This window comes from Capra hircus, chromosome 1 (genome assembly GCF_001704415.2).
Source record: "Capra hircus breed San Clemente chromosome 1, ASM170441v1, whole genome shotgun sequence".
Lineage (NCBI taxonomy): Eukaryota > Metazoa > Chordata > Mammalia > Artiodactyla > Bovidae > Capra > Capra hircus.
Window position 1 is genome coordinate 44,825,637 of NC_030808.1, and position 24,937 is coordinate 44,850,573.

The 24,937-nt window shown below is 39.8% G+C and overlaps 1 protein-coding gene across 1 annotated transcript in view; it reads left to right on the forward strand.

The window, feature by feature from the left end:
* Positions 4,127 to 24,937, forward strand: part of ADGRG7 (adhesion G protein-coupled receptor G7) — a 66,288-nt gene continuing 45,477 nt past the window's right edge. The window contains exons 1-2 of the mRNA XM_005674854.2: positions 4,127 to 4,475; positions 24,286 to 24,399. Coding sequence (XP_005674911.2) covers positions 4,361 to 4,475; positions 24,286 to 24,399 — 229 coding nt within the window. The 5' untranslated portion in view covers positions 4,127 to 4,360. The remainder of the gene's footprint in view (positions 4,476 to 24,285; positions 24,400 to 24,937) is intronic.

A 24,937-nucleotide genomic window follows, 5' to 3' on the forward strand; every position in this document is an offset into this window, starting at 1 on the left:
AGTAGTGACAGATTTTCTCTTCTTGGGCTCTAAAATCATTGCAGGTGGTGACTGCAGTCATGAAATCAGAAGATGATTGCTTCTTGGCAGGAAAGCTATGACAAACCTAGACAGTGTGTTGAAAATCAGAAACATTACTCTGCTTACAAATGTTTATATAGTCAAGGCTGTGGTCTTCCCAGGGGTCATGTATGGTTGTGAGAGCTGGACCATAAAGAAGGCAGAAAGCCAGAGAATTGCTGCCTTTGAACTGTGGTGCTGGACAAGACTCCTGAGAGTCCCTGGACAGCTGGGAGATCAAATCAGTCAATATTAAGGGAAATCAACCCTGAATACTCATTGGAAGAACTGATGCTGAAGCTGAAGTACTGGTATTTTGGTCACCTGATCCGAACAGCCACCTCATTGGAAAAATCCCTGGTTCTGGGAAAGATTGAGGGCAGAAGGAGAAGAGGGTATCAGAGGATGAGATGGCTGGATGGCATCACTGATGCAATGGACATGAACTTGGGCAAACTTCTGGAGATGGTGAGGGACAGGGAGGACTGGCATGCTGCAGTCCGTAGGCTCAGAGAGTTGGACCTGACTAGGCAACTGAACAACAACAACAACATCATGTTGGTTTCTACCAAACATCAACATGAATCAGCCATAGGTTTGCCCATCCAAGCTTCAGTTTGATGAAGTGAGTGTTGTAGAGAATAGGGAAAATACATAGTTTGAGGATTTAAAAAGTCAGTTAAAATGTGTCCTCTTCTGTAAACCCTCTCCTACTCTACCAGGAACAGAACTCTAATTGCAATCCACTATAATTGAAGAGGTAGATATGCATTCATTCATTCTTTCAGTTGAGGATGGAGAAGGGTAGGGAAGATGGGTCCGTGGTCAGAGTACCAACAGCAGAGACACCAGCTGACCATGGCTCAGATGGTGGATTCGTTTGCTCGAGCTGCTGTGGCTTAAACAATAGAAATCATTTGTTTTGTAGTTCTGGAGACTAAAAGATCAAATTAAAGGCATTAGCAGCATTGGTTCCTTCTGAGGGCTGAGAAAGAATGTTCTGTCCCCATCCTCTTTCTTGGGCTTGTAGATGGCCATTTTCTCCCTTTATATCTTCTTCCCTCAAAGCATGCTGCTGCTGCTGCTAAGTCGCTTCAGTCGTGTCCAACTCTGTGCAACCCCATAGATAGCAGCCCACCAGGCTCCGCCACCCCTGGGATTCTCCAGGCAAGGACACTGGAGTGGGTTGCCATTTCCTTCTCCAGTGCATGAAAGTGAAATGCGAAAGTGAAGTTGCTCAGTCATGTCCGACTCTTCATGACCCCACGGACGGCAGCCCACCAGGCTCCTCCGTCCATGGGATTTTCCCGGCAAGAGTACTGGAGTGGGGTGCCATTGCCTTTTCCCCCTCAAAGCATACTTGTGTCCAAATTTCCTCTTCCTATAAGGACACCAGTCAGATTGGATTAGGGATACTCTGATGACCTCACTTTGACTTGATCACTGTTGTAATGACCCTGTCTCCAATTATGGTCACATTTTGAGGTACTGGAGTTTGGGACTTCAATATATGAATTTTTAGAGGAATACAATTCAGCCCATAGCAGATGGGTTATAAGGCAGGGCTTCAGTGCTTTGCAAAATTCACACTGCGCCACTAATGCCCACGCACCAACTGTCACTGTCAAAAGTGTGGGCTCCTTAAAGAAGCACGAGTACTGGAATCGTGTGTGGGCATCACTGTGTGATCTCTAGGCAGCCTGCAGAGCCTGTGGCTCTACCTTTGCTTTCGTTGTCGTTGTTCAGTCTCTAAGTCGTGTCTGACTGTTTTTGACACTATGGATTGCAGCACATCAGGCTCCTCTCTCCTCCACTATCTCCCAGAGCTTGCTGAAATTGATGTCCATTAAGTTGATGATGTTATCTAACCATCTCATTCTCTGCCACCCCCTTCTCCTTTTGCCTTCAGTCTTTCTCCAAATCAGGGTCTTTTCCAGTGAGTCAGCTCTTCACATTAGGTGGCCAAAGTATTGGAGTTTTAGCTTCAGCATCAGTCTTTCCAATGAATATTCAGGGTTGATTTCCTTTAGGATTGACTGGTTTGATCTCCTTGCAGTCCAAGGGACTCTCAAAAGTCTTCTCCAGCACCACAATTCAAAAGCATCAATTCTCCGGCACTCAGCCTTTTTTATGGAAAAACTCTCACATCTGTACATGACTGCTGGAAAAACCAATAACTTTTACTATACAGAGCTTTGTTGGCAAATGGTATCTGTGCTTTTTAATGCACTCTCTAGGTTTGTCATAACTTTCCTTCCAAGGAACAAGCATCTTTTAATTTCATGGCTGCAGTCACCATCTGCAGAGATTTTGGAACCCAAGAAAATAAAATCTGTAACTGTTTCCACTTTTCCCCCTTCTATTTGCCATCACCTTCCTCCTGAGAAATCTTTAGGCAGGTCAAGAAGCAAAAGAACTGGACGTGGAACAACAGACTGGTTCCAAACCGGGAAAGGAGTACATCAAGGCTGTATTTTGTCACCCTGCCTTTATTTAACTTAAATGCTGAACTGGATGAAGCACAAGCTGGAATCAAGATTGCTGGGATAAACATCAATAATCTCAGATATGCAGATGACACCACACTTACGGCAGAAAGCAAAGAGCTAAAGAGCCTGTTGGTGAAAATGAAAGAGGAGAGTGAGAAAGTTGGCTTAAAACTCAACATTCAGAAAACTAAGATCATGGCATCTGGTCCCATCACTTCTTAGCAAATAGATGGGGAAACAATGGAAACAGTGTCAGACTATTTCTGGGCTCCAAAATCACTGCAGATGGTGACTGCAGCCATGAAATTAAAAAAGATGCTTACTCCTTGGAAGAGAAGTTATGACCAACCTAGACAGCATATTAAAAAGCAGAGACATTACTTTGCCAACAAAGATCCATCTAGTCAAAGCTATGGTTTTTCCATTAGTTGTGTATGGATATGAGAGTTGGACTATAAAGAAAGCTGAGCGCTGAAGAATTGATGCTTTTGAACTGTGGTGTCAGAGAAGAGTTTTGAGAGTCCCTTGGAAGGAGATCCAACCAGTCCATTCTAAAGGAAATCAGTCCTGAATATTCATTGGAAGGATTGATGCTGAAGGTAAAACTCCAATACTTTGGCCACCTGATGTGAAGAGCTGACTCATTGGAAAAGACCCTGATGCTGGGAAAGGTTGAAGGTGGGAAGAAAAGGGGATGACAGAGGATGAGATGGTTGGATGGCATCACTGACTCAATGGACATGAGTTTGAGTAAGCTCTGGGAGTTGGTGATAGACAGGGAAGCCTGGTGTGCTGCAGTCCATGGGGTCGCAAAGAGTCGGACACGACTGAGTGACTGAACTGAACTGATTTGCCGTAAAGTGATGGGAGCAGATGCCATGATCTTAATTTTTTGAATGTTGAGCTTCAAGCTAGCATTTTTACTCTTCTCTTTCACCTTCATCAGGAGGCTCTTTAATTTCTCTTCACTTTCTGCTATTAGAGTGGTATCATCTGTCTGTCTGAGGTTGTTGCTATTTCTCCTGGCAATCCTGAGTCCAGTTTGTGGTTCTTACTCTGCTGCTGCTACTGCTAAGTCACTTCAGTCATGTCCGACTCTGTGCGACCCCATAGGCGGCAGCCCACCAGGCTCCCTCGTCCCCCCTGGGATTCTCCAGGCAAGAACACTGGAGTGGGTTGCCATTTCCTTCTCCAATGCATGAAAGCGAAAAGTGAAAGTGAGGTCGCTCAGTCGTGTCCGACTCTGTGCGACCCCATGGACTGCAGCCCATCAGGCTCCTCCGTCCATGGGATTTTCCAGGCAAGAGTGCTGGAGTGGTGTGCCATTGCCTTCTCCACCTCTGCTAGAGGCCCCTAACAAAAAAGAGGAAGCTAAGCTATAGGTGACCCTCCAGGTCCACTGCCTTCCTGATTTTTAGGTTTTTTTTTTTCTTTCTTTTTTTTTCCTTCCCTACTTTTTGCTTGTCAGGACATTTGCACTTTGACTCTGTTAGCTATCCCCTCCCTTTCTCCTTTATTGCCCTGAGTTATCTTTCTTCCTCATAACACCAATCATTTTTTGCATGATCCCATTCAGTGAAGGATGAGGAAATAGCAAGCAGACTGTGTTCCTTTTATTAGGTGATTCGAACTGCTTCCTGCCTGATTAACCTCAATAATCCTAAAAAATAATTGAGGATATCTGACTAACAGAACCCTGAGAGAAGGAATTGTGGTTTTTTTAGAAGAGTTTTTGATTAAAGTTCTTGGCTGAAGAAGAAAAGAAGCCAGTTGTCTTTCGCCCAGACGTTGGTTTGTGGTTTGGACTCCCCATGGCTTCCAGCCATGCCTGTAACCTCCGGGTGCTGGTGGCCGTTGTGTGTGGGCTGCTGACTGCCGCTGTTTTGGGACTGGGCATCTGGAGGCTTGTGATCAGGATCCAGAGAGGTAATGTTGTCCTGCTGTTTTTAACTCAGAGCAAGAGAAGGCATTGAGCCTCTCTGCTGCCACCTGACATACCAGGACTAGAAAGTGCCATGTCTAGGCTGAGGCTGCCTGCCATTTATGAAATATAAAAGACAAGGGTCCATTTATGGCTAGCATAAGGTTGTATATACATGAATATGTGAGTTCATGTGTGTGTGTGTGTGTGTGTGTGTGTGTGTGTATAAGTGCGCAAGGTGATGAACAACACAGTTGAATTGGCCTCTTCGTGCTCCTTTAACACCTGATTAGATGAATAGCAGAGTAATAATTAAGATCATTAGTAGCACATGTTTTGGTTTGTTAAGCTAAATCCAAGCTTAACACACTTCCCTGCTAGCTCAGCTGGTAAAGAATCTGCCTGCAATGCAGGTGACCTGGGTTTGTTCCCTGGGAATGATCCCCTGGAGAAAGGAATGGCTACTCACTCCAGTAGAATTGCCTGGAGGATTCACTAGACAGAAGAGCCTAGTGGCTACAGTCCAACGGGTTGCAAAGAGTCAGACATGACTGAGTGACTTTTCACTTTCATTTTCTTTCAAGGAAGAAAAATAGTTTTGGACACACACATACACACATAATTAAACATATGCAGAATGAAAGTTCATTTCAAGAAGAAAGTTTAGGAATGTTCTCACTAGGACTGTAAATAAAATGACCATGTTTTTCACACAAACTTCCCACTTTTCAGGTGTTGAAAGCTACTTAAAAATTAAGATCATTCAGAAAACAATTTTCCTGTTTAGTCAATAGACATTTGTTAGTCACCTGTTACATGGTAGAGCTGACCCTGAGAAAGGGAGGTAAAGGGCAGCAGTGTTGAGCAAAGAATGATGTTAAAGGAAAGCTCTAGAACCTCGTAACAGAGACTTCCCATAATCCTAATGCTAGTCCCTTTCCATAAAGGGATTCAAAGCTGGATGTTCTGAGCATTCCCTTTTATTTAAAAAGAGATAGAGAGACAGAGATAGTTTCTAATGAAACGGTGGGTGAGGACAGAAGATTTCAGGAAGAAGGTTGGGGGACCCAGCAGGAACACAGGGCATACTTGCAAAGATCCACTGTTGAGAGCAAAAGGAGTCAGGAACGTTGGCTGCTTATGGAGTGATAACTGAGAATAGACCTGGTGTTTCTCCCCCAAAGACCGTATTTAGAGAGCACAGTATTGGTAGGGTTTAAAGAACAAGCGAGAGAAACTTTATCAGAACAAAAACAGTAAAATTCAAACTTAATGAAAATTTGTTTTTGTTTATTTAAGGTTTGTAAAATAATTTGAGGTTTTAAAAAAAATATGCACCACAGGTTTTATCCTATTAAGGCTGCTAAATTGATAAGACCTTATCTAAAGGACATACTTTTAAGAACTGCCTCCCTTTCTTCCCTTCCACTTCCCTTCCTTCCTCCTTCCCTTCTTTTGTTCCTTAATAAGATATCTACTTTTAAAGGGAAATTTGTGGTACCTTATAAAGACCACAGCTACAATAGACCCATTAAAACAAGGACCAAAGGACAAAAACACTACAAGGAAGAGGACAAGACTGAGGATAGAAAGTAAATGAAAATCAAACGAGTTGCTAAAAACAAATACAAAACATATCCCTGTGTTTCCTGAGGACTAAGCCAAAAATGCATAATAATAAGTAACATAGATCCAAGTAACATAATAACAGAGAACCCATGTTTAACAATAAAAGCATACCAGCTCTTCAGAAAAGACAAATATTTCCTTGCTCTAGCAGATTTTTTTTTAAGATGGCTTTTTATGTAAGGGCCATCCCTCAGTTTTGGGTAAACCCAGTGGAGAAGAAGGGGGTTATCATCTAAAGAGAAAGATTGAAATGCTGGTACTGTTTGCTGTTACTGTTTTGCCTTGTACACGATAGTTGGACATTGCCTCAGTTAGGAAATTCTGGTTCCTCCACTTCACTCCTTTCCTCTCCACTTCTCTGCCACCTCTTTCTATCCTGTCCCATTCCATCTCATGGAAGTATCGAATGCTCTCCCTTTTGTCCCCTTGCTGGGTATAGAGATGAATTGTTGTTGTTGTGATTTTAAATTTTTGGCTGCACTGGATCGTCCTTGTGATATGCGGGCTTAGTTACCCTGCAGCATGTGGGATCTTACTTCCCTGGCCAGGGATTGAACCAATGTATCCTGCATTGGAAGGTGGATTCTTAACCACTGGACCACCAGGGAAACCCCAAGATGAATTGTTTTTAAACTTATTTTTTTAAGGGGAGCGTCTTGGATATCTCTGAGAAACTGATGAAAACTATGAATGTCTTCCCTAGAAAAAATAAACATATACATACCATTTCGGGTAAATTAATTTGATCACATTCAAAATTTATTTTCAATATAAACAGAATATGTTCCCATGGTTTATGTTTAATATAATGTTTAAGCAATTATGTCTCTCTCATTTTTATTTTTCATGAAAAAGTAATAGCCTCTATATGAAAAAGTAGAAAAAAATTTAAATTCTCCTGTAAGTAAATTTCAATTAGGAGTTGCTGTTGCTTGGTTATAGAATGAACCTTAATGTATGTATTTCACTATTATAAAACTTACAGTTAAAATTTTTTACTGCAGTATGCTGAAAACCTCACATACCTTCTCTCATTTAATTCTGACAAGTATCTTTGATGGAGTTTTTTTTAATATCCATGTTAAAGATACTTGGCTTTCATTTTGCTGTTGTTATTTACTTGCTAAGTCATATCCAACTCTTTTGCATCCACATGGACTGTAACCCACCAGGCTCCTCTGTCCATGGAATTTCCCCGGGAAGAATACTGGAGTAGGTAGCCATCTCCTTCTCCAGAGGATTTTCCCAGTCCAGGGATCAAACCCAAGTCTCCTGCTTGGCAGGTGGATTCCTTTACCACTGAGCCACCTGGAAAGCCCTGGCTTTCATTTCACTCAAGTACATATTTGCTCAAGAGGCAAACTTGACAGTAAATCAAACTCAGGTGACTGTTTGTAGAGGAAAGACTCCATTTTGGGGTTAAAAAAACAGTCCAGTATGGAGGAAATTGGCTTTTAGGCAGCTATACTTTCATTTAGTTTTAATCCTGCTGTTGTATACCTCTGTTCTGCTCCTTTTCCAATCTCCCTTCTTTCTTCCTCATATAATCGCTTTTTAAATCAAGAAAATAATTCCTATGAAAGGGAAGGGATTTTTTGAGGAAGAAATTTTCTTATATAATTGGCTGATGGGCATGCATTGTTTTAACATCAGGATTGAAAGTGAAAGTGTCTCAGTCGTGTCCGACTCTTTGCGACCCCATGGACTGTCCATGGAATTCTCTAGGCAGAATACTGGAGTGGGTAGCCTTTCCCTTCTCCAGGGGATCTTCCCAACCCAGGAATCGAACTGGGGTCTCTTGCATTGCAGGTGGATTCTTTACCAACTGAGCTATCAATGAAGCTGATCCCATTTTACAAGACACTTTATAAACTTAAGAGACCAGAACCTTGGTTTAGTGAATTTTTCCTTGATTTTTGAATTCTGAATTAAACCCCACCCAAGAGTATTTGATTACACATATTATTGAAGAACATCTGTTGTTTAACATGGTGACTAAGAGTGTGTACATAATAGTTGTAGAAAAATTACATGAGTAGGGGAAAAAAAGTTGTGCAGCCAGACTGCCTGGTTCTTACTAAGTAAACTGGAGCAAGTTTCAACATTTCTGTACCTCCATTCTATTAATTGTATTATAAATATAATAAACATATAAACCCCACCTTATAGGGCTGTTATGGGGATTAGTTAATACATTTATAAGTTAAAGATGATATCTAGTACACTGTAGGCACTCAAATTTTTCATGTGTGTATTTTTAGATAATTTAGTGCAGTTTTCTCCACTCCCGGATACATACCTTGAATAGATGCCCTTGATCTAGTTTGGACCTTTGGATTGAAACCCAGCTTATCAAGCTGGAGCTGCAGTTAAGTTTAATCATAAATTTCAACTGACTAGCTCAAATAGAAACAGAAACAATTCTAAGAACTGCCGTATCTCCCTGCACTTGTTTTTCAATATTAATACTTCACTAGACCACAGGGGAAATTTTTATTAAATCATTTAACTAGTTTATTGGAATATGTAACCAGGTAGTTAATGTTGAACAAATTTCATCTTAAAGGCTATACTTTTTGTATGTTATTTAAGTTTTTTAGTTTTTCTCCCCCACTGTGGAGTAAGCTTTCATAAACATTGTCCTCTCATTTAAGATTAAACTTTATCTTCACCCAAATATTTCAAATTCCTGGTCTGGGACAAGTGACAGAACCCTGGATTTTTAAATCCCTAAAGACTCTAAGCTAGACACTAGTTTCCTGATGGAATTTCTTTGACTAATAAAAGATATTTTTATTCCCCTTCTTAATCAAACTAGACTTTTCAAAATAGATTCTAACTTTGTCCAGTTTAGAAGAAGAAATTGAATCTATATTTTCCATTTGGAATTTTAAGTATTTTTTGCTACTTTTTCAAGCAGTATGAAATGTGAGTGTCACATATGTCCAGTATTTAATTTTCCATGATGTGCACTAAAGGTATTAAAAATAGGGCTAGAATTTCTGGAAGTATTACTTACCACAATTTAAAAGAATGTACGGAAATATTATTATCTCACTGGAGTTGTAAAGAAAATGATAAAAGAAAAACACTACTATTAAGTAGTATTCTTTTTATTTAACAATTGTACTTATTTTGGTTTAGGCTGTGCAGGGTCTCCATTGCTGGGTGGGCTTTTCTCTAGCTGCAGTGCTTGGTTTCTCAGTGCAGTGCCTTCTCTTTTGTGGAGCGCGGGCTCTAGGGATACAGGTTTCAGCAGATGCAGCTTCTGGACTCAGTACTTATGGGTCCTGGGGTCTAGAGCACAATCTCAATAATCGTGGCATACGGGCTTAGTTGCCTGGTAGTATATGGGACTTTCCTGGGCCAGGGGTCAAACCTATGCCTCCTGCATTGCAGGTGGATTCTTTACTGCTGAGCCACCTGGAAAGCCCAACCCTGTGCCTATATCAAATAAAACAGACTCATAATATATAAAGCAAAAAAGGCAAGCTTATTCAGAAAAATTTACAATTGGTTTGGTTGAAAGTAATGCTTTCCTGTTAGAAACTGATAGATCAAGAAGAGAAAATGAATAAAGGTTCATAAATTTGAAAACTATATCTAACAAACTGGACAGTAGATTTTACATATTTGAATTGCCAGAAAAAAATGTTAATTAATTATTTTCAGAAGAAAGTCTTACTGAGTACCAAAGAATCAATCTCATAGGTTATGTTTTGTGACTACAGTGCAATACAATTAGAAGGTAATGTATAAACTAACCAAGAAAATTCAAATAAATGTTGAAAAAACTGTTTTAAACAATTCAAAGAAGAAATCAAATGAAAATTATAAAATACTCAAAAATTCAGTGGATGCATTCTCTATAACAACTGTGTGCACAGCTAAAAATATAGTTGGAATCAAACATTAAATATTAATTAATATGTGAGCAATCTAGAAAGATGGTATAGATGAACCTGTTAACAGGGTAAGAACAGAGAGGCAGACTATAGAACACAAATTAAAAGACGCTTACTCCTTGGAAGGAAAGTTATGACCAACCTGGACAACATATTAAAAAGCAGAGACATTACTTTGTCAACAAAGGTCCGTCTAGTCAAGGCTATGGTTTTTCCAGTAGTCATGTATGGATGCGAGAGTCGGACTATAAAGAAAGCTGAGTGCCGAAGAATTGATGCTTTTGAACTGTGGTGTTGGAGAAGACTCTTGAGAGTCCCTTGGATTGCAAGGAGATCCAACCAATCCATTCTAAAGGCGATCAGTCCTGGGTGTTCATTGGAGGGACTGATGTTGAAGCTGAAACTCCAATACTTTGGCCACCTCATGTGAAGAGTTGACTCATTGGAAAAGACTCTGATGCTGGGAGGGACTGGGGGCAGGAGGAGAAGGGGATGACAGAGGATGAGATGGTTGGATGGCATCATTGACTCAATGGACATGAGTTTGAGTAAACTCTGGGAGTTGGTGATGGACAGAGAGGCCTAGTGTGCTGCAGTCCATGGGGTCAGAAAGAGTTGAACACAACTGAGCAACTGAACTGAACTGAACTGATGAAGACACAGAAGATGTAGGAGAGGGTGGGACAAACTGAGAGAGTAACAATGGCATATATACTACCGTGTGTAAAATAGCTAGTGGGAAGCTGCTGCATAACACACGGAGCTCGGGGCTGGGCTTGGTGGTCTGTGCTGGCCTAGAGGGACAGGATGGGGAGGGATGGGAGGGAGCCTCAAAATGGAGGGGAATGTATGTGTATATACAGCTGACTCACACTGATCTACAGCAGAAACAACATTGTAAAGCAATTATATTCCAATAAAATAAAAATGCAGTTAGAATGACATAGCTTTAGGTATATATTAAAAATCAAGACAGTGAAATAATAAGCATTCTAACTTTAGAAGTTAAAAAAAGAGTAAATTCTAAAACTATGTTTGGCAGTAATGAAAATAAGAACAAATTAATAGAATGGAAATCAAAGAAACAAGAGCTGAGATCAACAAAACCAGAAGCTAGTTTTCCAGAAAGATGAATTAAAAAAAAAAAAAGATATATTTCCAGCGAGGTTTCTTAAGACAAGTTCTAACCCTTGCACGCCTCGTGAGCTTCCGGGACCTCAGAAGCCCTGCCCGGCTTCCGGAACTGTGCTTCCGTTTCTCGTCATCCGCTCTGGGGCCAGCCATGCTGCTCCGGCTTCCCTGACTATGAGGGGAGGCTGTTCACAGTGTGGTGTGAGAAGAGCTTGCAGGTGTGGCCTGGGCTGTCTGCCTGTGTGAGCTCAAGGCCGCCTGAATGTGGGGCAGGACGGACATAAGGCAAGAAGGGGCAGCTGCCAGCCTCTGCCCTTAGGGCTCCGAGGATCCCACGGTTTCTAAATTCAGACCTGGATTTTCAGGTCCTTATGAAGGTATGTTTATCGTGGCATTAGAATAGAGTTTTCCTTTTACTTTTGTATAAATGGTAGGTAGGTCTTCACTGTAGCTTGTCCCAGACATTGCATAGCGTTGTGTTGCTGGCGAAAATACAAATTAGTACCACCCCTGTGGCCAGATTGTAATAACTGTCAAGATGCGAATGTGTACTCTTTGGCTCAGAAATTTCGTGTCTGGAAATTTATTCTACAAATGGATTTGTACAACGGGTGAAGTAAAATGTATAGAATGCAGTTTTGAAGCAGCAACTGAAAACAACAAAAGGGCCATGGGTAAGGGGTTAAGTAAGTTAGGGCACAATCAGACAATAGAATATAATGCAGCTGTAAGAAGATGTGCAAGTTTTCTGAACCACATGAAAAGATTTTTGACATTCATTAAGTGTAAGAGCAAGCTACAGAAAATGGGGGAAAAATAAGACTATAGATTCATCTTTGCTTATCCTTGTGAAAAGAAAGATTGGAAAAAATGAGTAGAAATTATTACTTGTGTATATTTGTGGATGGGGATAAGTGCTATTTTTATATTTCAACTCTGAAATATTACCTAATAAGATATATATTAAAATAAGACAGTTATTTGAAAAAAAAAAACCACAGAAACTAGTGAGGAATCTCATAAGCAAATACCATGGAAAACCTTATCCTACTTTGGTAGGATACTTTGGTCAAGTGGCAGTTTTCTTAAAGAAATGTAAATGACCAAAATTTACTCCAAAATGAAGAGACAAAACAAGACTAGAACTGTAACCATTAAAAGTTATTAGGTTTTTTTTTAAATTAAGAAGTTACATGCAAATGCTACATACTGTCTTAGATATATAAATACTATAAACTGTGGCAGGGAAGATAATTCCAGAATAGTGTTATATGTAGGTGGGGGGGTGAAGAAATATTAATATAAAGGAATTCAAAGGATTTCAGCTCTTTCTGTAAAGTTTCTTTGCTCATACACAGTCTATGGAATTCTCCAGGCCAGAATACTGGAGTGGGTAACCTTTCCCTTCTCCAGGGGATCTTCCCAACCCGGGGATCAAACCCAGGCCTCCCACAGTGCAGGTGGATTCTATACCAGCTGAACCACAGGGAAGTCCAAGAATACTGAAGAGGGAAGCCTATCCCTTCTCTAGGGGATCTTCCCAACCCAGGAATTGAACCAGGGTCTCCTGCATTGCGGGCGGATTCTTTACCAACTGAGCTATTAGGGAAGCCCTAATGTCTGAAGCAAATCTGAGAGAAAGTTACTCTTTTAAACCAGGATATGGTAGCTAGAGATGTCTTGTTATTTTCTGTACCTTGCATATTTTAAATATTTTATAATTTAAAAAGATTTTCACATTTCCTTGGTTACACAGAGAAGTTTGTCACAAAACAATTACAGTTAAATTTCTCTTCCTAGATTGTAAGCTGTTTGAGATTAAAATCCATATCTCTTAAAAAAAAACTAATTGACTATTTTTAAATTTTATTATTTTTAATTTTTAATTTATTTATCTTAATTGGAGGCTGATTACAATATTGTAGTGATTTTTAGAGCAGTTTTAGGTTTACAGAAAAATTAAGCAGAAAGTACAGAGAATTCCCATTTGCTGTCTCTCTCTCTCTCATCACCCCTCCCCCTCTATGGTTTCCCTGATTAATATCTTACACTGATGTGTTGCTTTTGTTAAAATAGACAAGCCAAAGTTGACACATGATTATTAATCTATAGGTTACATTATGGTTCACTCTTCCTGTTGTAGTGTTTATGGATTTTGACAAATACATAATGATATATAGTCACTGGTACAGGATCATACAGAATAGTTGACTGCCCTGAAATTCCAGTTCACTTCACCTATTCATCCTACCCTCCCTTCCCCAACCCCTGATTTCTTTATTGTCTCTATAGTTTTCCTTTTCCAGAGTGATATATTTGGAATCACTGTATGCAGACTGGCTCCTTTCACTTAGCTAAATATATTTAAGATTCCTCCATATCTTCTGTGGGCTTCATAGACTACTTCTTTTTATGGCTGAATAATATGCCACTGTATGGATATTCTACAGGTGTTTTTTTTTAATTTAATCTATTCATGAAGGTCATCTGGGACTTCCCTGATGGCTCAGATGGTAAAGCGTCTGCCTACAATGCGGGAGACCTGGGTTCGATCCCTGGGTTGGGAAGATTCCCTGGAGAAGGAAATGGCAACCCACTCCAGTACTCTTGCCTGGAAAATCCCATGGACAAAGGAGCTTGGTGCAGGCTACTGTCCATGGGGTCGTAAAGAGTCAGGCATGACTGAACGACTTCACTTTCACTGAAGGTCATCTAGTTTGCTTCCAGTTTTAGGTGATTATATATACCACTGTTATAAACATTCAGGTGCAGCTTTTTCTGTGGGGGCAAGTTTACACTTATTTGGGTGAATGCCTAGGAGCATCCTAAAGTTTGTAGTATACATTTATGATTAATCTAAATTCACTTTCTAGTAATAATATATAGTCCCATAGGTAATGCCAGCACCTTATAGCAGATCTTCCCAATTCCTCATTCTCTTTCTTTATAACATTTCTTGTCATTCATTTCATTTATCCATAAGCTTTAATCATCTCATGTATCATTACTATTATTATTTTGAACAAACTGTTATCAGATCGATTAAGAATAAAAAAACTGAAAGACTTATTTTACCTTCGTTTATTCCTTCTCTAATTATCTTCTTATGTAGATCTGAGTTTCTGACCTGTATCATTTCCTTCTTTCTGAAGAAATTTCCTTTAACATTTCTTGCAAGGCAAGTCTTCTGGTGACAAACTCCCTAAATTTTTCTGTCTGAGAATGTCTTTTTTCTTTACTTTTAAAGGATAATTATTTGGATGCAGAATACTTTGTTGTTTTCATTCAGCACTGAATATTTAAATCTACACTTTTTTGCTTGCATGATTTCCAGGGGAGAGTTCCAGTATACCTTTTATACCTGTTGCTTTATAGGTATTTTTCCTCCCTTTTGACTTCTTCTGAAATGATCTTTTTGTCTTTGACTTTTTGCTGTTTGAATAGGAGGTGCCTAAGTATAGGGTTTTGTTTTATTTTTAACTTTTATCTGAGTTAGTGTGTTGTCTGACTCTGAGATTGCTGATTCTGTGATTTCTTGTCTGTCATGTATTTTGGAATAGTCTCAGCCATCAAAACTTAAATGTCTCTTCAATTCTTTTTGCCCTTTCCTCTCCTTCTGTTAGGCTTCTCTTATAGCTCAGTTGGTAAAGAATCTGTTTGCAATGCAGGAGACCTGGGTTCGATTCTTGGGTTGGGAAGATTTCCCTGGAGAAGGAAATGGCAACCCACTCCAGCATTCTTGCCTAGAGAATCCCATGAACAGAGCAGCCTGGCAGGCTGCAGTCCATGTTGCAAAGGCAGACATGACAGCGACTAGGCCACCACCACTCCTTCTCCTCGTCCCATTACATATATGTTACACCTTTCTTCCCACAGTTCTTAGATATTCTGTTTCTCACAGGGTTTTTTTTCTCTTTTTAATTTGGAAAGCTTCTACTGAATTCTTCAAGCTCAATGATTCTTATCAGTTTACTGATGAACCCAGCAAAAGGAATTCATTTCTGTTAGTGTTTTTTGATTACAGCATTTCAATTCTTGCTTAGAATTTCCATTTATCTGCTTATATTACCTTCTTGTTCTTAAAGATTGTCCATTTTTTAGTTAAAGCTCTTAGTATATTAATCATAATTATTCTTAATTCCTGGTCTGATAATTCCAGAATCTCTGCTGTCTATAAATCTGGTTCTGACGGTTGGCTTGTTTCTTTAGTCATTTTTTACCTATCAGCATGCCCTGTAATTTTTAGTTGAGAATCAGACATGATGTATTAGGTAAAAGAAACTGAGGTACCTTTAGTGTGAGGTTTTATGTTAGGCTGTGTTTTCTATTTATGGTAGCTGTAGGTGTTCCTTGCCAGTCAGTCTTCCCACCCCTACTTCCCACCCTTTAGGCAAACACTGTTCTGATTGTATCACCGTAGATTAGTTGTTATCCCTGAACTTCATAAAAAGAACCATAAAAGATTTACTCTTTTATGTCTGAATACTCTTGTTAACATGTTTTTAAGATCCCTTGATGTTGTATATTATTTTATTACTAAACAATTAATAGTCTATTATATGGATATACTATAATTCATTTATTCAGTCTGCTGTTGATGGTGGTTTCCTTTTTTTTTTTTTCCTTTTGACTACAATAAATAAAACTTCTGAGTGATTTTTGTGGCAGTCTGGTGGTTAGGATTGCATGGGGCTTGGGTTGATTCTTGGTCAGGCAACTAAAATCCTGTAAGCCACAGTGTGGCCAAAAAATAAAAAATTTTTTAAAAACCTGCAAACTTCCAAGATTGGATTCCCTGGGAAACAAATTCTGAGTTGAAGGTTTTAGCTTTACTATATTAAAATTTTCAACAGGTGTTGTAGGGATCAGTACTCACGGGGAATGACAGGCAGGATTGGGTGAAAGAAGAAACTGAACTGCAACACAGCTGAAGGTGGGCTGGCCCTTCAGAGTTGCCCTCTGTGTATTAGCTATCTTGCTGCAGAAGAAATCACCCCGAAACCTAGTGGCTTAAAGTCACAATTATTTATTATCTGTCAGAATTCAGAATTTGGAAGCAGCCTGCCTGTGTAGTTCTGGATTAGGATGTCTCATAAATTTGCCCTCAGATGGTGGCTGGAGCTGGGGTCACCTAAGTGCTTCTTCACCCATGTGCAGTGCCTGGGCTGGGAAGACTCGGAAAGTTGAAACAGCTGAAGCTCCTCCAGCTTCCCTGTCTCTGTGTAGTTCCCCGCTTGGTATCTCCAGCATGGAGGCTTCAGAGTAGCCAGGCTTCTTACATGTCTCCTGTAGGCTCAAGGCTTCTAAAGCATCTCCCTCTGAGTGAGAAGGAGCTAGGTGGAAGCCAAACCACCTTTCATGATCCCATCTGGAAGTCACAAAGCACATTTCTCCCACCGTATTAGTCAAGACAGATACAAAATTCCTCTGGACCCTAGGAGAGACCGTAAACCTGCTTCTCGATGGAGAAGTGTCATCGCTACAAGAGTGAATGAGATGGAATATGTAGGACAGCTGTCTTTGGAAACTACTCTCTTTGAGGCATTGAGGCTGGGGAATGAGACTTTATTCCCTGGCATTGACTAGTCATGGTATGTGTCACAAGGCTCTTGTATGAGCTGATTCTCTTCAGGTGAGGGCAATTCCTTGAAAAGGTTTCAGCTGTTTTCTTAGTTGCCAACATCCCTCAAGGCTGAGGGTAGCTCAGTTGGTGAAGAATCTGCCTGCAGTGCAGGAGACCCGGGTTCGATCCCTAGGTTGGGAACATCCCCTGGATGAAGGACATGACAACCCACTCCAGTATCCTTGCCTGGAAAATCTCATAGACAAAGGAGCCTGGTGGGCTGCAGTCCATGGGGCCCCAAAGAGTAGGGCACGACTAAGTGACTAACACTTTAGTTACTTACTTACTCAAAGCTGGAGGAGTGAGTGCTTCAGTCCTAAAGGTGGCATACAATTGATTGCATTTGCTGCAGGTATTAGAAACATTCTAGTCTCTTTGTGGACATATATTTCCTTTATTTTGCATATTTATGTAGGCATGGAATTTCTCATTATATGTATGTGTATCTTTATGTTCTTAGCAGCAGTTTGCTAGAGTTCCAGTTGTTTTGCAGCCTTAACAACATTTGGCATCATCCTTTTGTAATTTTAGCTATTCTAGTCGGGTGTGAGATGATATTTCACTGCGGTTTTAATTTGCATTTCTCTGATGACTAATATGCTGATCACTTTCATGTGATTAGTGCCCTTCCGTATATCTTCTTTTATGAAGTATGTATTCAAGCCTTTTACCCATTTAAAAAAGTGGGTTGTTTGTGTTATTAATAATGTGTACTGTCTACAATTTACAGTCCTAATTTATAGTTATAGCAACACTTTCTTTGACAGAAAAGTACTGCAAATATTTTCTCCCAGTTTGTAGCTTCTATTTTTATTATCTTAATAGTGTGTTTTGATGAGCAGTATTTTAAGTACAGTTTATCAATATTTTTTTCTTTTATGTTTAGTGCTTTTTATGTCTTCTTTAAATAAAAATCTTGGTCCTAAAGTTGTAAAGATATTCATCTCGTATTTTCTCAGTGAAGCTTTGTAGTTTTAGCTTCTGTGTCTCAGGTCCATCTCATATTGTGTTTTTTTAAAAATATTAATTTTTATTTATCTTCAGCTGCCCTGGATCTTCATTGCTGTTCAGGCTTTTCTCTAGTTGCAGTGAGCTGGGGCTGTCTCTAGTTGTGATGCGTGGGCTTCACATTATGGTAGCTTCTCTCATAAAGCACAGGTTCTAGAGCTCACAGGCTTCAATCGATGTGGCCCCCACAAGCTCAGTAGCTGTGGTGCATGGGCTTAGCTGCTCTGCAGCACGTGGGATCTTCCTGGATCAGGGATGGAATTTGTGTCTCCTGCATTGGCAGGCGAATTGTTTACCACCAAGCCACGAGGGAAGCCCTGACGTTGTGTTTTGAGTGTGGTATATCATCCAGTTAGTCTAGCACTATTTGTTGAAACGTTTTTCCTTTTCCAACCAAATTGCCTTGGAATCTTTTCAAAGAATCAACCGACTATATATATTTTATCTATTTCTAAACTGTTTATTCTATTTCGGTGGTGTGTTTGGCTGTTTTTATGATGATCTCATAATGTTTTGATTGCTATAGCTGTATAGTAAGTCATAAAATTAGTAATGTCAGTGATCCAACTCTTTGTTTTTGTTGTTTTAGTTTTCTTTGGAGTTTAGTTGATTTACAGTGTTGTGTTAGTTTCAGATATACAGCCAAGTGAATCAGTCATATACAGATATCCACTTTTTTATTTTTAAAGATTCTTTTCCCATATAGGCCATTACAGAGTATTGGGTACAGTTCCCTGTTTATTTTGGCTTTTCCAGGTCTTTTACATTTCCATAATATTAAAAAAAATTTTATTTGACTGCACTGGATCTTAGTTGCTTCATGTGGGATCTAAGTTCCCTGACCAGGGATCAAACCCAGGTACCCTGCATTGGGAGTGCAGAGTCTTAACTATTGGACCACCGGGGAAGCCCTCCATAACATCTTGAGATCAGTTTGTCAATTTCTACAAAAAAACGTTCTTTTGTTTTAGATTTTGGCTTTATCAATTTGAGGGCAATAGACTCTTGAACAACTATGAGTATTTCACACATGCATAGTATATATTTCCACTTATTTAGATATTTTTAAAATACAATTTTATTTATTTGTTTCTTGGCTTTTCTGGGTCTTTGTTGCTGCATGAGCACCACTCACGTTGCACTCTAGTTGCAGCGAGCTGGGGCTGCTCTCTAGTTGTGATGCGTGGGCTTCTCATTGTGGTGGCTTCTCTTGTTGCTGAGCATGGGCTCTAGAGTGGGGGCTCAGCCCACTGGCTTAGCTGTTCCATAGCATGTGGGATTTTCCCAGACCAGGGGTGGAACCCATGTTTCCTACATTGGCAGGTGGATTCTTTACTATTAAGCCACCAGGGAAGCCCCTTATTGAGACTCTTTAAAATTTCTTTCAGTAATGATGTCTTGCACACATTTTGTTAAATTTATTTCCAAAAATTTTATGAATTTTAAGCTAATTTGAATGAAAATGATTTAATAATTTTATTTTCCAATTATTTAATGCTAGCATGTGGAAATAAATAGAGCTTCATCTATTATATTTTTGTTTTAATATAAACTTATTTGTTTTAATTAGAGGCTAATTACTTTACAATATTGTATTGGTTTTGCCATACGGCAACATGAATCTGCCACGGGGATACATGTGTTCCCCCTCCTGAACCCCCCTCCCACCTTCCTCCCCACACCATCCCTTTGGGTCATCCCAGTGCACCAGCCCCAAGCATTCTGTATCACACATTGAACCTGGACTGGCAATTTGTTTCGCGTATGATAGTATACATGTTTCAATGCCATTCTTCCAAATCATCCCACCCTTGCCCTCTCCCACAGAGTCCAAAAGACTGTTCTATACATCTGTGTCTCTTTTGCTGTCTTGCATACAGGGTTATCGTTACCATCTTTCTAAACTCCCTATATATGTGTTAGTATACCGTATTAGTGTTTTTCTTTCTGGCTTACTTCACTCTGTATAATAGACTCCAGTTTCATCCACCTCATTAGAACTGACTCAAATGTTTTCTTTTTAATGGCTGAATAATACTCCATTGTATATATGTACCACAGCTTTCTTATCCATTCATCTGCTGATGGGCATCTAGGTTGCTTCAATGTCCTGGGTATTATAAACAGTGCTGCAATGAACATTGGGGTACATGTGTCTCTTTCAGTTCTGGTTCCCTCAGTGTGTATGCCCAGCAGTGGGACTGCTTATTCTAGTAGTGTTTTTTTTTTTTTTTTTTGAGACACCTTAGGATTTTCTTTGTATTTGATGATGTCATCTGCAACAGAAGACAGTTCTACTTCTCCTTTTCTTTATGGTTTTTATTTCTCTTTCATACTCATATCACTGGTCAGCATCTTCAGCACAATGTTGAATAAAAGTGGTTATAGCAGTTATATTAAACCATTTTCTGTCAATCTTAGGGGTGGAAGTATTCAATGTGCATGCATGCTCAGTTATGTCATGTTGCGGCTCTAAGGACTGTAGCCCTCCATGCTCTTCTGTCCAGACTTTCCAGGCAAGAATACTGGAGTGGATTGTTATTTCCTAGTCCAGGGATCTTCCTGACCCAGGAATCAGACCTTCATCTTCTGCATTGCCAGGAGGATTCTTTACCATTGGTCCACCTAGAAAGTCCAAAAAGCATCTAATATTACACTATTAAGTATGATGTTAGAGGCAGGTTCTTCATAGATGATTTTTTTATCAGTTTGAAGAAGTTCCCTTTTATTCCCTATTTGCTGAGAGTTTAAAAAAAATGTCAGGTGTTTTTTGCCCCCTTTATTGAAATGATTTTTGAATTTATGATTATTGAAATGACTATATGGTCTTCCCCCTCTGTTCTAACACATAGTGAATTAAATAATTGATTTTCTACTGTTAAACCAACTTTGCACTCCTGGTATAAATCTCACTTTGTCGTGATGGATTGTCACTTTTATATACTGCTGGATTTGATTTGCTACTATTTCAAAAAGGTTTTGGCATCTGTATAAATGAAGTTTATTGGTCTGTAATTTTTTTTTTCCTTATGATGTTTTTGTCAGATTTTGGTATCAGGGTTATCCTGGCTATATGATATCATTTGGGAAGTTTCTCCCTTTCTCTATTTTCCAAAAGAATTTATATAAGATGGGTATTATTTCTACCCTAACTCAGTAGTAAAACTGGACTGGTAGTTGGTTGCTTTCAGGATTTTCTCCTTATTTTTGAGTTTTAGCAGTTTTACCATGATGTGTCTAAATGTGGTTTCCCCCATGTTTATTTTGCTTGTGGCTTTACTGAATTTCTTGGATCAAGTTTAAGAAGTTTCAACCATTATTCCTTCAGATATTTATCTGCTCTATTTCTTCTCATCTCCCTTTCTGGGACTCTATTTGCTTATAAATTAGACTTCTTGATATTTTCCCATATGCCCTAGAAACTCTGTTTATTTTTTAAAACATATGTTTTCTTCAGATTTGAGGGGAGTTTACAGCCAGACTTTGTGTCTCCCTTCTGTATAGCTCCTTCCTTTCTGGGCTATCTCCCTTCAATTTCCAATTGTGTGGTAACCCCAGATCTTATTACTTTCACCCATTAAGATTGTAGCTTTCTGCTGGTGTTTCAGCCACTCCTGCTATACAGACTGGGGAATTCTATAAACTTGCGATAGACTTCAGTTTCTCTCTGTTTTTTATTGCTGTCCAATGTCCTCAATTAATTATTTTAAAATTTTTGCCCAGAGTTTTAAACTGTCACTTGTAGGATGATTAATATGGTACCATCTACACCATCATTCGTTTTTGAGATTGCATCCAAGTACTGCATTTCGGACTCTTTTGTTGACCATGATGGCTACTCCATTTCTTCTGAGGGATTCCTGCCCACAGTAGTAGATATAACGGTCATCTGAGTTAAATTCATCCATTCCAGTCCATTTTAGTTCACTGATTCATAGAATGTCAACATTCAATCTTGCCATCTCTTGTTTGACCACTTCCAATTTGCCTTGATTCATGGACCTGACATTCCAGGTTCCTATGCAGTATTGCTCTTTACAGCATCAGACCTTGCTTCTATCACCAGTCACATCCACAGCTGGGTGTTGTTTTTGCTTTGGCTCCATCCCTTCATTCTTTCTAGAGTTATCTCTCCACTGATCTCCGGTAGTGTGTTGGGCACCTACTAACCTGGGGAGTTCCTCTTTCAGAATCCTATCATTTTGCCTTTTCATACTGCTCATGGGGTTCTCAAGGCAAGAATACTGAAGTGGTTTGCCATTCCCTTCTCCAGTGGACCACATTCTGTCAGACCTCTCCACCATGACCCGCCCCTCTTGGGTTGCCACACGGGCATGGCTTAGTTTCATTGAGTTAGACAAGGCTGTGGTCCTAGTGTGATTAGATTGACCAGTTTTCTGTGATTATGGTTTCAATGTGTCTGCCCTCTGATGCCCTCTTGCAACACCTACCGTCTTTCTTGGGTTTCTCTTACCTTGGGTGTGGGGTATCTCTTCACAGCTGGTCCAGCAAAGCACAGCTACTGTTCCTTACCTTGGACAAAGCGTATCTCCTCAATGCCGCCCTTCCTGACCTTCAACGTGGGATAGCTCCTCTAGGCCCTCCTATGCCCGCGTAGCCACCGCTCCTTGGACAACAGATTGGTTTCAAATGGGAAAAGGAGTACGTTAAGGCTGTATATTGTCACCCTGCTTATTTAACTTATATGCAGAGTACATCATGAGAAACGCTGGGCTGGAAGAAACACAAGCTGGAATCAAGATTGCCGGGAGAAATATCAATAACCTCAGATATGCAGATGACACCACCCTTATGGCAGAAAGGGAAGAGAAACTAAAAAGCCTCTTGACGAAAGTGAAACTGGAGAGTGAAAATGTTGGCTTTTTAAAGCTCAACATTCAGAAAACGAAGATCATGGTATCTGGTCCATCACTTCATGGCAAATAGATGGGGAAACAGTAGAAACAGTGTCAGACTTTATTTTTTTGGGCTCCAAAATCACTGCAGATGGTGACTGCAGCCATGAAATTAAAAGATGCTTACTCCTTGGTAGAAAAGTTATGACCAACCTAGATAGTATATTCAAAAGCAGAGACATTATTTTGCCAACTAAGGTCCGTCTAGTCAAGGATATGGTTTTTCCAGTGGTCATGTATGGATGTGAGAGTTCGACTGTGAAGAAGGCTGAGTGCCGAAGAATTGATGCTTTTGAACTGTGGTGTTGGAGAAGACTCTTGAGAGTCCCTTGGACTGCAAGGAGATCCAACCAGTCCATTCGAAGGAGATCAACCCTGGGATTTCTTTGGAAGGAATGATGCTAAAGCTGAAACTCCAGTACTTTGGCCACCTCATGTGAAGAGTTGACTCATTGGAAAATACTCTGATGCTGGGAGGGATTGAGGGCAGGAGGAGAAGGGGACTGCAGAGGATGAGATGGCTGGATGGCATCATGGACTCGATGGACATGAGTCTGAGTGAACTCCAGGAGATAGTGATGGACAGGGAGGCCTGGCGTGCTGTGATTCATGGGGTCACAAAGAGTCGGACACGATTGAGCGACTGAACTGAACTGAACACCGTCATTATTGGACCAGAACTCTGCCTCCTGTATTCTTAAGCTTGGTTAATTTGTTCACCATCTACCCTGTCTTTTGGTTTAGGTTTAGAGTCCCAGTGTCCCCAGCTCAAAATAACCAGTCACTAGGTCCAAATCCTGTCTCAGGAGTGCTCCTGAGCTGATTGATCCCTAACTTCCTTAGAGCCACTGTTTTCAATCAGGTTCTCATTTAGCTGGTCTCCTTTGCCTCCCAGCCTCAGTCATTTCCCATACTGCTTGATGTGTCTTCCTAAAAAAACATTCCTTATGATGTTACTCCCTTGTTTTAAGATTTCCCCCCATCCCTCACCGCCTGCCCCAGGCTCCTGTAGGATTAAATCTTTTCGGTTTGGTCTATAAAGCTGCTCACAGTGCCACTTATGTTCCGCTGTTGATCCACAAAGAACCAATGCTCCTGATGTGTCAGGCTTTTCCTGTACTTCCATGTTTTTGAATTTTTTGCTCTTTGTATCCTGTCTACATTTTATCTGACTTTTCTAGATTTAGTCTTAAAACCTGATGCTAAAAACATCCCCTCTTCTCTGGAATAGTTACCAGTCTTTCCTGGATGGTCTGCCTCTGTCTTCATCTCTCTTCTGAGTTCTTATAGCACTTGTAAATCTGCATTGAAATGGTTCGACTATATCTATCTAATCTATTGACATGACCTCCTGTTTCCTTCAGTAGATTCAAATCTCCTTGGACAGGGTTTTTGAAATTTTTTTTTTTTTTAATCCATAGCATCTAGTAAGCATTGTATATCCTGTGTAAATTCTGTTTTTTTAATCATATTACAAAGAATATTTTTCAGCAATGGTCTTCAAAAATAGTGATTTTACATACAGAAATCAAAGGCCACAGACCCCAAAAAGGAAACTGATCAGCCAGTTCATATACTATTCTGTTATTTATTATTTCTTTAGGAACCGTTACCTCTACATCAAGCACCCCTATAGAGTTCTGCAAGAATGGTGGAACCTGGCAAAATGGCAGATGCATTTGTCCAGAAGAGTGGAAAGGACTGAGATGTACAATCAGTAAGTTACTTGGGATAATACTAGGGTGTGAGATTTAGGTGAATCTTCTGTTTCTAAGGACAGCAGCAAAGCTTCTTGAAGCTCCTGTTAATTGCTATAGTAACAATGGTCATAATGATCACGAATTTAAGATGTGTTTATTAGCTGAAGAGTAAAAACTGAGTTTTCTTGTGCTATTTACCTGTATGTTCAGTACACTGCCTTTCTTTTCCAACTGTCAAGTTTCTCTGTAAAACTAATGGTTGCTTTTCTTTCTGACTGCAGCGTCTACTATAAGGCAATGGGTAATATGGTTTTCCCAGGTCCTTTCAAATGGTAATATGCCATGTTACACGATTTCAAATATCATAATTCTAACATATTTAACTTTTCTGAAGTCAAGATGCACCTACTTGTCCAAATATCTACTTAGGCGAAGTTTTTGTTTTTTTCTACCTTTCTCTTGGAGAGATATTATTAAATCAATGGCTTGACTTCACTCAATAGTATCTCAGAATCAAAGTTAAAAGCACTTCTTGATCTGCAGTGTGCTTCCCAG